The sequence below is a fragment of the Panicum virgatum genome, chromosome 2K, assembly GCF_016808335.1.
Source record: "Panicum virgatum strain AP13 chromosome 2K, P.virgatum_v5, whole genome shotgun sequence".
NCBI classification, from domain to species: domain Eukaryota; kingdom Viridiplantae; phylum Streptophyta; class Magnoliopsida; order Poales; family Poaceae; genus Panicum; species Panicum virgatum.
The window spans coordinates 42,576,962-42,588,162 of NC_053137.1; the positions used below are offsets into that span (position 1 = coordinate 42,576,962).

Here is an 11,201-nt window from a genome sequence, read left to right on the forward strand (position 1 = left end):
CTAAGAGGATTTTTCGTCTAATACTCGTTTAAAAATAGGAGGGGGGGTAAAAAAAAGAAAGCACACATACACTGTACAGTCTAAGCGTATCGAATCTCTCTAAAACTGTTGCCATAGACTGATGGCAGTGCCCCTCAACCATATGCAAAAATTTCACGAACTATCTGAAGTGCCCATCTCTCCTAGAGACATAAAAACACATCAGTTCCTCATCATTGGGCATCAGGAAATGTTCTTCCAGGCCATCCTTACACTTCGATTGCATTCGGAAAGCAGAAACTTCTGCTGCATACCCACAACCGAGCAAATGACTCAAAACTGTTTACCAGAAATCAAGTATTAATATTAGCAAATAGCAGAAAAATTAAGTAAACTCATTTTCAACCAAATTCACAGGTTATATTCTCTGTTTATAGAGGTGAGAAATTTCTGTTTGTAAGCAAGCTTAAAGAAACCAGGAATGTCCACAGCACAGGTAGCTCTACAATTAGAAGTTCCATACAGAGTCCCAGAGATGGGCAAACCAAGGCAAATGCCTAAACAATTTTCATCTTCATCATCATATTGAGTAAAATAAGAGCTCCTGGAGAGCTCCTCTCTCTTATCCACTTCTTAGCACAAAGAGGAATGAACAGTTCGATTAGAAGCCAGAAGAGCATGAGTGCTCAGAAATGTATTGAGATTGCATCTGTCATCACTAATTAGAATTCAGAGTAGCACATCACCTTAAGATGACTAACAGCTTGGTTCATAAAAGAAAAAGAAAAAAGAAACAACTAAGACACTGTAATGCTGTAAACTGAAAACCACCTTGGAAAACAAGGGGCAGAACACCAGTCACTGTATGTGCTTGATGAAGTAGTCTTTCCGCAAAGGAACTATGCTCTCAATGAAAGTATGTGTGCTAAACGGAAAGTCAAGCTCTGGCCACGCTATTGTCAATTCTTCAGAATTTGATCTTGGATCAAAACAGTAGAGATTCCTAGCCAACAATTGCACCCAAATTTTCCCGTCATGGAAGAGTGTGTGCTTCGGAGTAAAATAACAGGAAGGAATCAACCAAGGCAAAGAGAAGTGGTATCTGGGAGTCCAGCTCTGCTCATCACTATTGAGCATCAATATGTCCATCGTACGAGGCGGACCTTCAAGCACACCATCCACAACTAACAAGCATACCCTTCCTTCAAGCTCCGTCAAAGAGCAATGCCCTCCATAAGACTTGCGTGGAGGAAGCATCATCGCATCAATTTTTTCGCTCTCAAGATTCAAGCAATTGATTCGAGATGAAGCAATGTAGCGAAACTTTGTCAGATAGTACACTGCTCCATTCACATGCACCCCTCTATCTATCGGAGCACCACGGAAGCTCCCAACTTGTCTCCAGACACCAGCTCCAAGTGTGTATATCTCACAGCGCACCTTGAACGAATCAATATGTGTTCCAGGATAGAAATGCACAACCTTGTGCTCCCTCGTCTTTGGACAAAACCCCAAGCAGTGCCAATTACAGGATGAGAACTGGCTGCTCCCTGCTGTGTACGTCGGAGTTGGCAACATTAGAGATTCACCGGTTGTCGGGTTCAGCACCTCCACGGCTCCTGTACTGTCACCCAGGCACAGCAGCCCATTGCATGAATTGTGGACAAACACGCTCCGAGACGCAGCAGGCCTCGACAACTGGTACATGGACTTGTTGTCATCCGCAAGCACCATGGCGAGCGACCTATCGCTCACCCGGTCGCTCGCAAAGAGCAGCAGCTTCTGCCGGCCGCGGCTAAGGTGCTCGTGGATGAAGTGTGGATCCGTGAGCACCGTCATCCAGGACTTGCACACCAGCCTGCAAGCGGCGAGCGCACGGGCAGGCAGCCTGCGGAAGACCTCCGTTAGCGCATCATCACACATCAACCGGGCAGGCTCCTCCGCTGCCCTTGCTCTCTTCTGCTCCATCAATTCCAGGCTAGGCTGAGACAAGCCCCCTGAATTCCCCGGCCAATCGAGCTAGCGCCACCGCTCCCTGGTTCAGGCACCCACGAAACAATAGCAGCACTTCAGCATAACAAAACAAAATTTTGTTTTTTCATACGGAAGCAGTTGCAATCTGTATAAGGAATTAAGCAATCAAAAGCATCATGTACCTACCTATCATACAGCCGCACAGTTTCAGGCTTTGAGCACAACAAAACGGGGGATCAGACGAATCGAACCGCCGAAACCGCGGCGCTAGATGCAAGTCCGTGCTGCAATGCGGCCTCAAGGAGACAAGGACTCCCCCTCCCCCCGCGTCCGGAATCCCCCACGGAGCCTGCCAGGACCAGCGAAATGAGGAGCGGCTCCCTCCGCACGGACCCCCAACGAACTCACCAGCAGCACATGGTAGGTGAAGGCGACTCGGTGTCCAGTCCTTGAAAACAAAAGAAAAGAGGAGATGAGAGCCAACCAACCTACCGGCCGCGGCCAAACCGAAGCGGCGGTCCTCGACTCGGGGCCTCGGCGAGGGCGGCGGAGATTAACGCGGCGGGATACGGTGCCGGCCGAGCGGGGGGCGGCGCATCGGCCTCACCGATCAATCGTTGCTGACGGCGGCGGCGATTTCGCCCTTTTCCCTCCCTCCCGCTTCCGCTTCCTCGGTCGCGTTCGTCGGCTTGTTTCGGACGGGGTCGGGTCGGGTGGGGGGTGAGGAGAACAAGAAACGGTGGAGACGAGATAGGCCTAATATTGCAATTTTTTCGGGGTTGGGGGAGGGTGACGGCGCGACGCGGGGGGCATCGCCGTGTCGACGCCGCGGGGGAGGACACGAATCGCGAGGCGTCGGCGGGGCCGTCGGATGCGGGGCGGGCGGACGCGATGGGGGTTGGGATATGCGCGCGCGCTTGGGCGGCCGCGGGGGGTCGTGTCGCGGCGGGGCCCAGTGCGCCGCTGTCGTCGCCGTAGGGAGGGCGGCGTCGCGATCGGGGGCGGCGATGCCGACGTGCTCCGCCCGGGGCGGCGGCTGACCAGGGAGCTGGGACGATGGTGGGGCGGGGCCCACGCGTGTCTTTCCTCGTAGAGTGGGACCGGGGATATATTCCCGCGCGTATTTCGGCGTGCTGTCACCGTCCGGCGCCGTGCTGCTCGCTCGCTGGCCTACTCTACAACAGTTACTCAAACTCCCATCACCATTTTTAGCAGAACTAATGCCTTTTTCAACTGGGGAAATGTTACTATATATATGCAAGCAAGCGACTCTTTTTTAAGATAGGAAATTCAGTCATTTGCATTCAGATTACCGTCTTGCCATAATCTTCTCAAACTCTCAATCATACATAGGGCAGCAGGTGTTGTGGCAAAGCGTAGGATGAGATTGGGAGCAGATGGGTCACTGGACCTGCTGATCCTATAGGTCGGCCTGAATAAACATTTGAAACGCCCATTAGTTGCTCCCTTTCCACACACACACAAACAGAAAGAAACAAATTCAGCTTAACGACCCCTCAAAAAAAATCAGCTTAACAACCGAGCACACTGGCGCAAGAGCTACGGAGTAGTACGTTGACAGGTACGATGAGCAACAGCTGGGGACAGAGGAAAAACATGCCGGCGTCCCAACTGTCACCTCCCAACTCCCAGTAGCTCGTGCTGCAACTTTGCAAGCGACAACGACGTCCATGTGATGCATCCTCTAATCTCCAGCTAGCCCAAGCCCACCACCAGCACCAAACGCCGACACCCCAAGAAGCAACGCCAGTGGCGCGCAACTTGGCTGGGCAGTGGGCACCACCTCCACCACCAGAATTTGGGGGCAAAATGGAGGCCTGGCATCGTGACTTTTCTTTCCAGAAATGCGTGATTATATAATATATATGGCAAGGTGTCGACCAGATGTAGGCGAAACCTATCACCTGTGGAGACTATGGAGTGCCTGGGGGCGGACCACATGCATGTGTGTTTTGGCCTTTTGGGCTGCAGCGAACAGCGATTGTCAAACAGCCATGGAGGAAGAAGGGATTGGGATCATCATTTTCAAACCACGTCAAGTGTATTTTACAGCCATCAGATCAGATCCGAAACAAAATGAGACAAAAATACGACACTTGTAACACTACATAAACGGCATAGAATTTGTTTTCTGGGATTTGTCAACCAGATTCAGCATTTCAAACTGCTGCTGCAGGTCACTCTTATTTGGGAAGGTAAATGCAGGTTTACACACTTCTTTTACTGCTGAGTCTCCGGTTCTTTCTTCTCCAGATACCTGTCAAATGGAAAGTGGCGCTTTTGCGTTAACTGACCATTTAAGTTGCATTATTCGGCCAGTATGGCCCAAGAAGCATAAGGATCCCTCATTATATAGGCAACTTCACCGAACATGATGTTGCAATGCGGATGGCTGAAGAAGAAAGATTAACTCAGCGCTGCTGTAAGCTTACCCCTGGGCCCTAGCCCACCGAGACAACTGGTAGAGCTGGACTGACTCATTGGATGCATGGCATGCCAGAAGCAAGTAGTTCCGCGGCTGCACCATCCATGCGAACCTCATAAAGAGTGCTGAATAGACGCACATGGCTGCACCAAATGGAACTGTTTGATCAGTACCCATCGAATAGACAGATGATCGCTGCAGTTAAAAATGTTTCAAGTATTTTTATTCCATTTACCTGCTGTCATATTGCCAGATATCATTTCAGGAGGTTTGTTCATGTCAACCAAACCCTGCAACAAATATAGCCTGTCAGAGCATTGGGTGATCCGTGTGTAAAAAAAACAGGTAAAACTGCATTGAACTCAGGCAGGGTATTGAAGATAAACATTAGATAGGTATTGGTGCAGGCGTACAGCAAGAAACTTTAAGGAGGCTTGTGAATGCCAGAACAAATAAAGGCATGGGGGGTACAACTCAAAGACATGCTGATATGCAAGACACTGTCAGCTCTATACCACAAAATTATTCCAAGCAAATTTATCTAGTACTGAGTACTGTCATGTAACAAAAATTTACATAACTTCGATTAAAGTGCTCCCTCGTTATTTTCCTTCTGAAAATACAACATAAGGAAATTTATTTCGCCCCATATGCACTATGTACACAGTTACTGGTTAGGCCTAAAAGACAAAAGATCAAGCAACAGCAGTTTGTCCAAGATGTGTTCAATACTTCTTTCTCGTATTAAGATAACTCCAAACAGCATTTTATTTCTGCCAATAAGTATTTGAACTATGTATCCGTGTACTTCCTTCAAGCCACACCATGCAAAATGAGCATATGTCCACTTGCTTGATAACCTTATATACTTCACCAAGTAGTGTCCTTAGATAACTCCAAACATGTATTTGAATTTTGAACTATGTATCCGTGTATTTCCTTCAAGCCACATCATGAAAAAGTTTTCCTAATAAAATGAGCATATGTCCACTTGCTTGATAACCTTATATACTTCAGCAAGTAGAGTCCTTCGAGGCTTAGAGGATTAACAGATCATCACCAGGCAAAATGAAAGCTAAAGCATCTGTTTGGCCCCCACATTCATTGTGTGCGTACTGTTACTACTTATGTCTACAAGGATGCAAACGGGCAGGAAAACACTGTATTTTATTGAGTAAAGAAAACTCTCATGAGCATTCTGACAAATGATCGATCTTGGCCAATGTCCATGTAGTTCTGCTCCATCTAGAGTGCGCACAGTGCTATGGTCCTAGACTGCTCATGTCATATCTACAAAGTGGTATCTGAATAATACACAGATTACTGACAAGCCATTGTACAGTTCAGCATGATGATTCTACCACCATTGGTGCAAAATGATTACCAATGACTGAAAAAATCCTTAGCAACAGTATATCAGTGAATAGCCCCATAACGTGAACTTCCCTAGAGAAGTATGCCACTAGAGCATAGATGCAATTAAGTATAGTACCCACTGGAGTAAGCACCAGATATTTTTGCAGTGGAACACGTCATTTCACTATAATATGTTCTCTGAATACAAGGACTGTATCCATTTTGTTCCCAGCAGGCAGCAACCATGGGACAATATCAGAAACAAACTAAACAATTAACAAGAATGTCTTTAAATCAGATATTGCTCTAGTTAAAAAGAGAAGATCTCGTGCCTCAGTGGTTCAATCCAGGTACCAGTTTAGCAGAGACCTAATATATTCGGCCTTGTGCATCTTGTGATCAGACAAAATTGCTCCGTTTAGTGGACATCATTGTTTAAAGTGGCAGACTGTTTGAAATCCAACTCTCAAGTGGCTAACAGCAATATCATATTCTCATACAAATACAGTGGGATCAAAGCTACATGTTCTAGAAGGCAGAGGGTATCAAAATCAGCGGTTTCAGGCTATCCCAATGACACCTGACTGCCAAACAAGAAACTATTGACATTTATCATTAATTTTCATTAAGTGAATAAAACCTTAGCTTGGATAATCTGCCGCAACACTAAAGCAATACTCTGATGCACACTGAGAAATTAAAATGATGTTGCACCAGAATTGCAGCTACAATGCACAAACACGGCATGTTCAGAGTATGAAAGAAATGAAATGAAGATGCATACCGCAAGCACGAAACCCCAGTTTGCGACGGGACCCCAGAAGTGGGTGGTCTTGGGGCCGACCGGACTGTTGAGGAAGGCCTTGAGCGCCGTCGACATGGCGAACGATTTCTCCAAGGATTCACCACACCTGATCACACGGCATCTCCATCAATTTATCTTTATTACAATCAATTGACAATAACAGCACTAAATAAAATACAATCACCTCCCATGCCCTCCTGCTCAACAATTAACGGAGAGCTGCAAGAAAGAAACTAGAGCGCTAGCTTTAACATAACCTAATAAGTGCAAAGATAAAGTAAAACTCAGCCAATCCAGGAAGAACCCTAATCAACCAACCCGTTCCCTAGAGGCAGGCAACCCGCTCCCGCAAGAACAAATTAGGTCCAAGATTAGCGCTCGCGTCCGTCGAGACCCACCCACTGAGACAGATAGAAAACGGAATGCCAACACACGCTAGGAGATTGGGAAGCACGGGTGGAAAGCGAGGGGTACCTCGTCGCCTGTCGTCGTCGTCGTCTCGTCGACGTCTGGCGGCGGCGAGGTGTTGAAGAAGACGGGACGAGCGTGAAGATGGGGAAATCTGGAGTGGTTGTTGTTGGGATTATTCCGGGGAACAAATGGAGGTATATGGGCTGGGCTTTTCAGTGCCTCGGCCTACAAGTTTCTTTTTCTTTTTCTTTTTCTTTTCTTTTTGACTTTTTAGGTAATGGATCCACTGATCAATCAAGGGGATCTAAAAAAACTGATCAATCAAAGGGGTATCTAAAAAGAAGAAGTAATGGATCAAGAGTCCTATAAGGAGTCACACGTGTGACTGACAGTTAAGATGTCATACAATCACCGTTCGCTTACACGGTCGTTTACACCATTTACACGACGTGTAAATGCTACTCGATGAGTAGCCGTGTAGTCCGATTAGCCGTGCAAAGCCATGCAAAACAGTTTCAACTATTTAAAAGCCCATTCAAACAGCCATGTATACCGACTTTTTGCTAAACGATGGGTGGTCGATCGTTCGCCGTTTAACGTTTAGTCTAACATAAAATACAATTATATTTTTCAAAACCATATATTCAAATCAAAATCCGACTGGGCAACTTTTTGTGGAACATTTGTATAATTATTTGTGGAACACTTTTTGCACGTGGAATAATTTTTCTGAAGCTGGAACATTTATTCCAGCAATAATATATAAAAAATATTACAGTGATAGTTTGACGGCTAGTCATGCGTGTGACTCCAAATATTTCCAGATCAAGAAAATGCCATGAAAATAATGGACTCAAATGATTCAGCGGTGTGGAGATCAAGGGAAACGTGACCACAAAAATACTTTTAGAGATAATACAATTTTTTAATCAGAGATGATACAATTTTTTTATACTAGAGATGACACAATTTTTTTTATATACTAGAGATGATACAATTCTATTTCCACTAGCACTGCATGGAAGTTCTATTTCCAGCGTTCCACTGTGAAACCGGTCACCGACACGTCAAAATCACTCCCCTAGAACACCATGTGTGACGAAACAAAGTCAGAACTAAAATCACAACTTTATATCGTCTTCTAATAACTAAAACATTTTGCGTCTGTAGAGTACCACTCCTGTATAAGTACCAGTGAATGGACTAGTCTACAGTGAAGTATATTCCCGTGTCCGTCAGTGAACACGCTCAACTGATAATGTTGATTCAGCTGCCAGCTGGGACATGAAAGATGATGATGAGGCTGATCGATCGGGATCAGTTGGAGGTTGCTACAACCTACTACAAAACTGGATAACGAGGATGTTCCTGCATTTGGTTGATTAGAGATGCAAGAGAAATGTAAACAAACAAAAAACGATTGCAACCGGCAGCGCGCGTCGTCGGAAGACATGACGCTGGATCACCGATTCTTCTCTTTTGCGCTCAGGGAGCGTGCTGATAATGTATTAAAACTAGAAAGTAAAGAGTGAAAATGATTCATTGGTTGATTAATTGAATGAACAATGTAATTATATATGAGTAAATTGCACCCATGATACATCAATTTGTGTGGTTGTATCACTTTAGTCCAACAAATTATAAAACGCACCATAAACTTGTCAAAAGTATGCATCTATGGTACACATATACCACATAGCGACATAGCGTATTTAGGTCACAAACTTTAATGTGGAGAAGAAGAAGGGCCATAATGCAAATATGTGTTCCCCTTTAATCGGTGGCCTTCAAATGATCCGAGTAAAATAACTGGAGAGCAAATTTTTAATAGTGCAAAAGTGAATGCCAGTAGCGCACCCAGGCCATTACGAGAGTCTTTTTTATTTTTTTCTGCTACAGGATATGTTACATGCCAACTCAAGGCAAGCACTCAGGCCATTACGAGAGTCTTTTTTATTTTTTTGAAACAATCTCCTTTTTTAATCATGTGATTGTTATGAATCAGGCATGAATCTCTAGTACTGTCACTAGAGTTTTTTCGGACCACAATATTCTTGTTTATTTTTTTCAACTCGTTGTGCATTGGCTTATAATATTTTAGGCCTCGAGATTTTAGAACATTAAATTTTGATGTCACACTATCAAGAGTGGCCACAAAAGCAAACAACTGATATATGATCATGTGTAACGAGCTATCAACGGATCGAACTGGATAGCGCGAGCATCATCACATGGCAGTGACCAACGCCAGGCAAGAGATATTTGCATTAGGGCCCTCCCTGTTCTCCACATTAAAGCTTGTGACCTAAATACGCTTTGTGGTGTACGTGTGACGGTAGATGCACACTTTTGACAAGTTCATGTATCTATTCGTGTGTTTTACAATTTGTTGGACTAAAGTGATATCACCGCACAAGTTAATATATGATGAAAAGGTATGTGTTCAAAGAATACATCCCTTCAGATTCAGACCCGGGCCGCTTCGCGAAAGGTTCTATCTATCTGGGTGTTTTCCTATGAAGTGTTGCAGACTAACACTCTGTTCGGCAGCTCCAGCAGCCTCCAGCCCAACGGTATTTTCCTCTCACCTAACTCTATGAAGCGTCTCCTCATAAGAGAAGACTTAAATGTGATACAAACACCAGTCCCAGGAGGCTGATGCCACATTTATTACATCAGATGGTTCGTTACCGTACAAACCTCCGAGGAGGACACTCGATACAGATAATAATAATAAGTAACCAAGCTACGACATAACACCAGACCGCAAACCACATGGGGTCTAGCTCGGGCTCAGAGTACTGCGTCAGCGAAAACATCTCGAACAGGGCCGGTCCACAGGCAAGGTTGGGTGTAGAACGATAACCCTACTCGGCGTCGTCTGGTACGAAGTCTGGGTCCTCCTCTATAAAAAGTAAGAATGGGGTGAGTACAAACGTACTCAGCAAGTCCAGCCACACCCACGGAGGGGGTTATATCAGAATAATATGCATAGGTAAATCAAGGGTAAGGTTACGGTTTAATTTGCAGAAAACTAACTTTTATGCAGGGGTTTATTTAGCAGAAAAACATTTCAGAAACCAATTTTTGTATTGAGTAATACGGAGTTCAAGTTTTAAACTGCTACCGGACTCCCCGTCCGTCGTAGCACACGGCACAACTGCCGGACACATTTTCAAAACAACTCACGCTAGCCCATCCCAAGGTAAACACTAGTAGTGAGACCACACCGTAACTCGCCCAATACCATGGGCACGGACTATTCGAATAGATTATTAACTCTGCAGAGGTGTGCAACTTTACCCACAAGCGGGTACCACAACACGAGCACCGAAGTGTCGGTGTAGATCCCGACATAGCCATTACCCACCTTAGCTAGACCTGATTCGCTATCACGGGATTCACCAAAGGGTCATCAACCTATCTCTGAGGTATGACCGGGGTATAAGTCACACTGAACATATCCCTTTTCCTTGGTCACCCGTCGCTCTCAGCCCTTCTGATGGCTATCACATCAACTAGTGGGGTTTATGCTAAGCCGTTGCCCATTCAACGGTCGAGTGGTTTGCACGATAGTGGAGTTAGGTGAGATGTAACACCAACTCGGTCCTTAGGGGTGACAAGATGGATATCTCCCTTCCTTGCCCTGCCACAACGGCACGAGCACACCAAAAGGCAAATCCGTAGAAATGCCATCCATCCCGTCTAAACTTTCTTTACAAAAACACCACATTTATCCCATCCCACATACGCACACATTTTCTTTATAAAATAAACCGTATTATGAGTAAAGTCCTAAGCGTTCTAATATTGATTAACGTCCAAGCAAAATCAGACATTAATCTAGGTGGTCAAGGAATGGTTATAACAAATCTAGGGGTGGCTATCCAACCATGTTTTCATGCAGGCAAAACATATGCAATTTTATAAAGCAGGCCAATAGGTTGTGTTTATAAAAACTAGGACTGAAACATGCATCAAAGGGCGGGATTGAACTTGCCGTCTTCAAAGCCTTCTGGGATGTTCTATCCTTCGGGCTCGGGGTCGCGGAACGGGTCCTCGTTCACCTGCTCACAGTACTGCTCGTTGACGGGCTCTCCTTCGTTCACTCCGTGGTCTACAGCATACACAAACAAGCACACAATCAATACACAGAAAATAAAGATCTACCGTTGAGCTCGAATCGGGAACACATAAGATATGGAGTACGGAGTAATATTTTCGAGCGGT

At 45.4% G+C, this 11,201-nt stretch overlaps 2 protein-coding genes across 8 annotated transcripts; both read right to left on the minus strand.

The window, feature by feature from the left end:
- Nucleotides 1–564: 564 nt before the first annotated feature.
- Nucleotides 565–2,684, minus strand: LOC120678156 (putative F-box protein At1g47790). 3 transcript variants are annotated; one of them, XM_039959323.1, is made up of 3 exons: nt 2,561–2,684; nt 2,140–2,401; nt 565–2,014 (listed from the first exon to the last, which is right to left on the minus strand). In XM_039959323.1, exon 3 carries the CDS (start codon nt 1,945–1,947, stop codon nt 838–840), a length of 1,110 nt encoding a protein of 369 aa, XP_039815257.1. In that variant the 5' UTR covers nt 1,948–2,014; nt 2,140–2,401; nt 2,561–2,684; the 3' UTR covers nt 565–837. The 3 variants fall into 3 exon arrangements, with proteins under 3 accessions (XP_039815257.1, XP_039815250.1, XP_039815246.1); XM_039959316.1 differs by having other exon boundaries at nt 2,140–2,302; nt 2,446–2,674; XM_039959312.1 differs by having other exon boundaries at nt 2,140–2,302; nt 2,442–2,674.
- Nucleotides 2,685–3,969: 1,285 nt separating this feature from the next.
- LOC120678177 (mitochondrial pyruvate carrier 1-like) lies at nt 3,970–7,192 on the minus strand. 5 transcript variants are annotated; one of them, XM_039959351.1, is made up of 6 exons: nt 6,879–6,950; nt 6,745–6,793; nt 6,540–6,666; nt 4,635–4,689; nt 4,407–4,542; nt 3,970–4,231 (listed from the first exon to the last, which is right to left on the minus strand). In XM_039959351.1, exons 3-6 carry the CDS (start codon nt 6,633–6,635, stop codon nt 4,195–4,197), a joined length of 324 nt encoding a protein of 107 aa, XP_039815285.1. In that variant the 5' UTR covers nt 6,636–6,666; nt 6,745–6,793; nt 6,879–6,950; the 3' UTR covers nt 3,970–4,194. The 5 variants fall into 5 exon arrangements, with proteins under 5 accessions (XP_039815285.1, XP_039815276.1, XP_039815265.1 ...); XM_039959342.1 differs by having other exon boundaries at nt 6,745–6,779; nt 6,879–6,895; XM_039959331.1 differs by lacking the exons at nt 6,745–6,793; nt 6,879–6,950 and adding an exon at nt 7,035–7,192.
- Between the last annotated feature and the right edge of the window lie 4,009 nt (nt 7,193–11,201).

Bases quoted from the DNA above. Each gene is read 5' to 3' on its own strand.
- LOC120678156 (XM_039959323.1), bottom strand. From the start codon at position 1,947: ATGGAGCAGAAGAGAGCAAGGGCAGCGGAGGAGCCTGCCCGGTTGATG.
- LOC120678177 (XM_039959331.1), bottom strand. From the start codon at position 6,635: ATGTCGACGGCGCTCAAGGCCTTCCTCAACAGTCCGGTCGGCCCCAAG. The intron at 4,690-6,539 runs GTATGCATCTTC...TATTTGTTGCAG, and splicing joins ACTGGGGTTTCGTGCTTGCG to GGTTTGGTTGACATGAACAA. The intron at 4,543-4,634 runs GTAAATGGAATA...CATTTGGTGCAG, and splicing joins ATCTGGCAATATGACAGCAG to CCATGTGCGTCTATTCAGCA.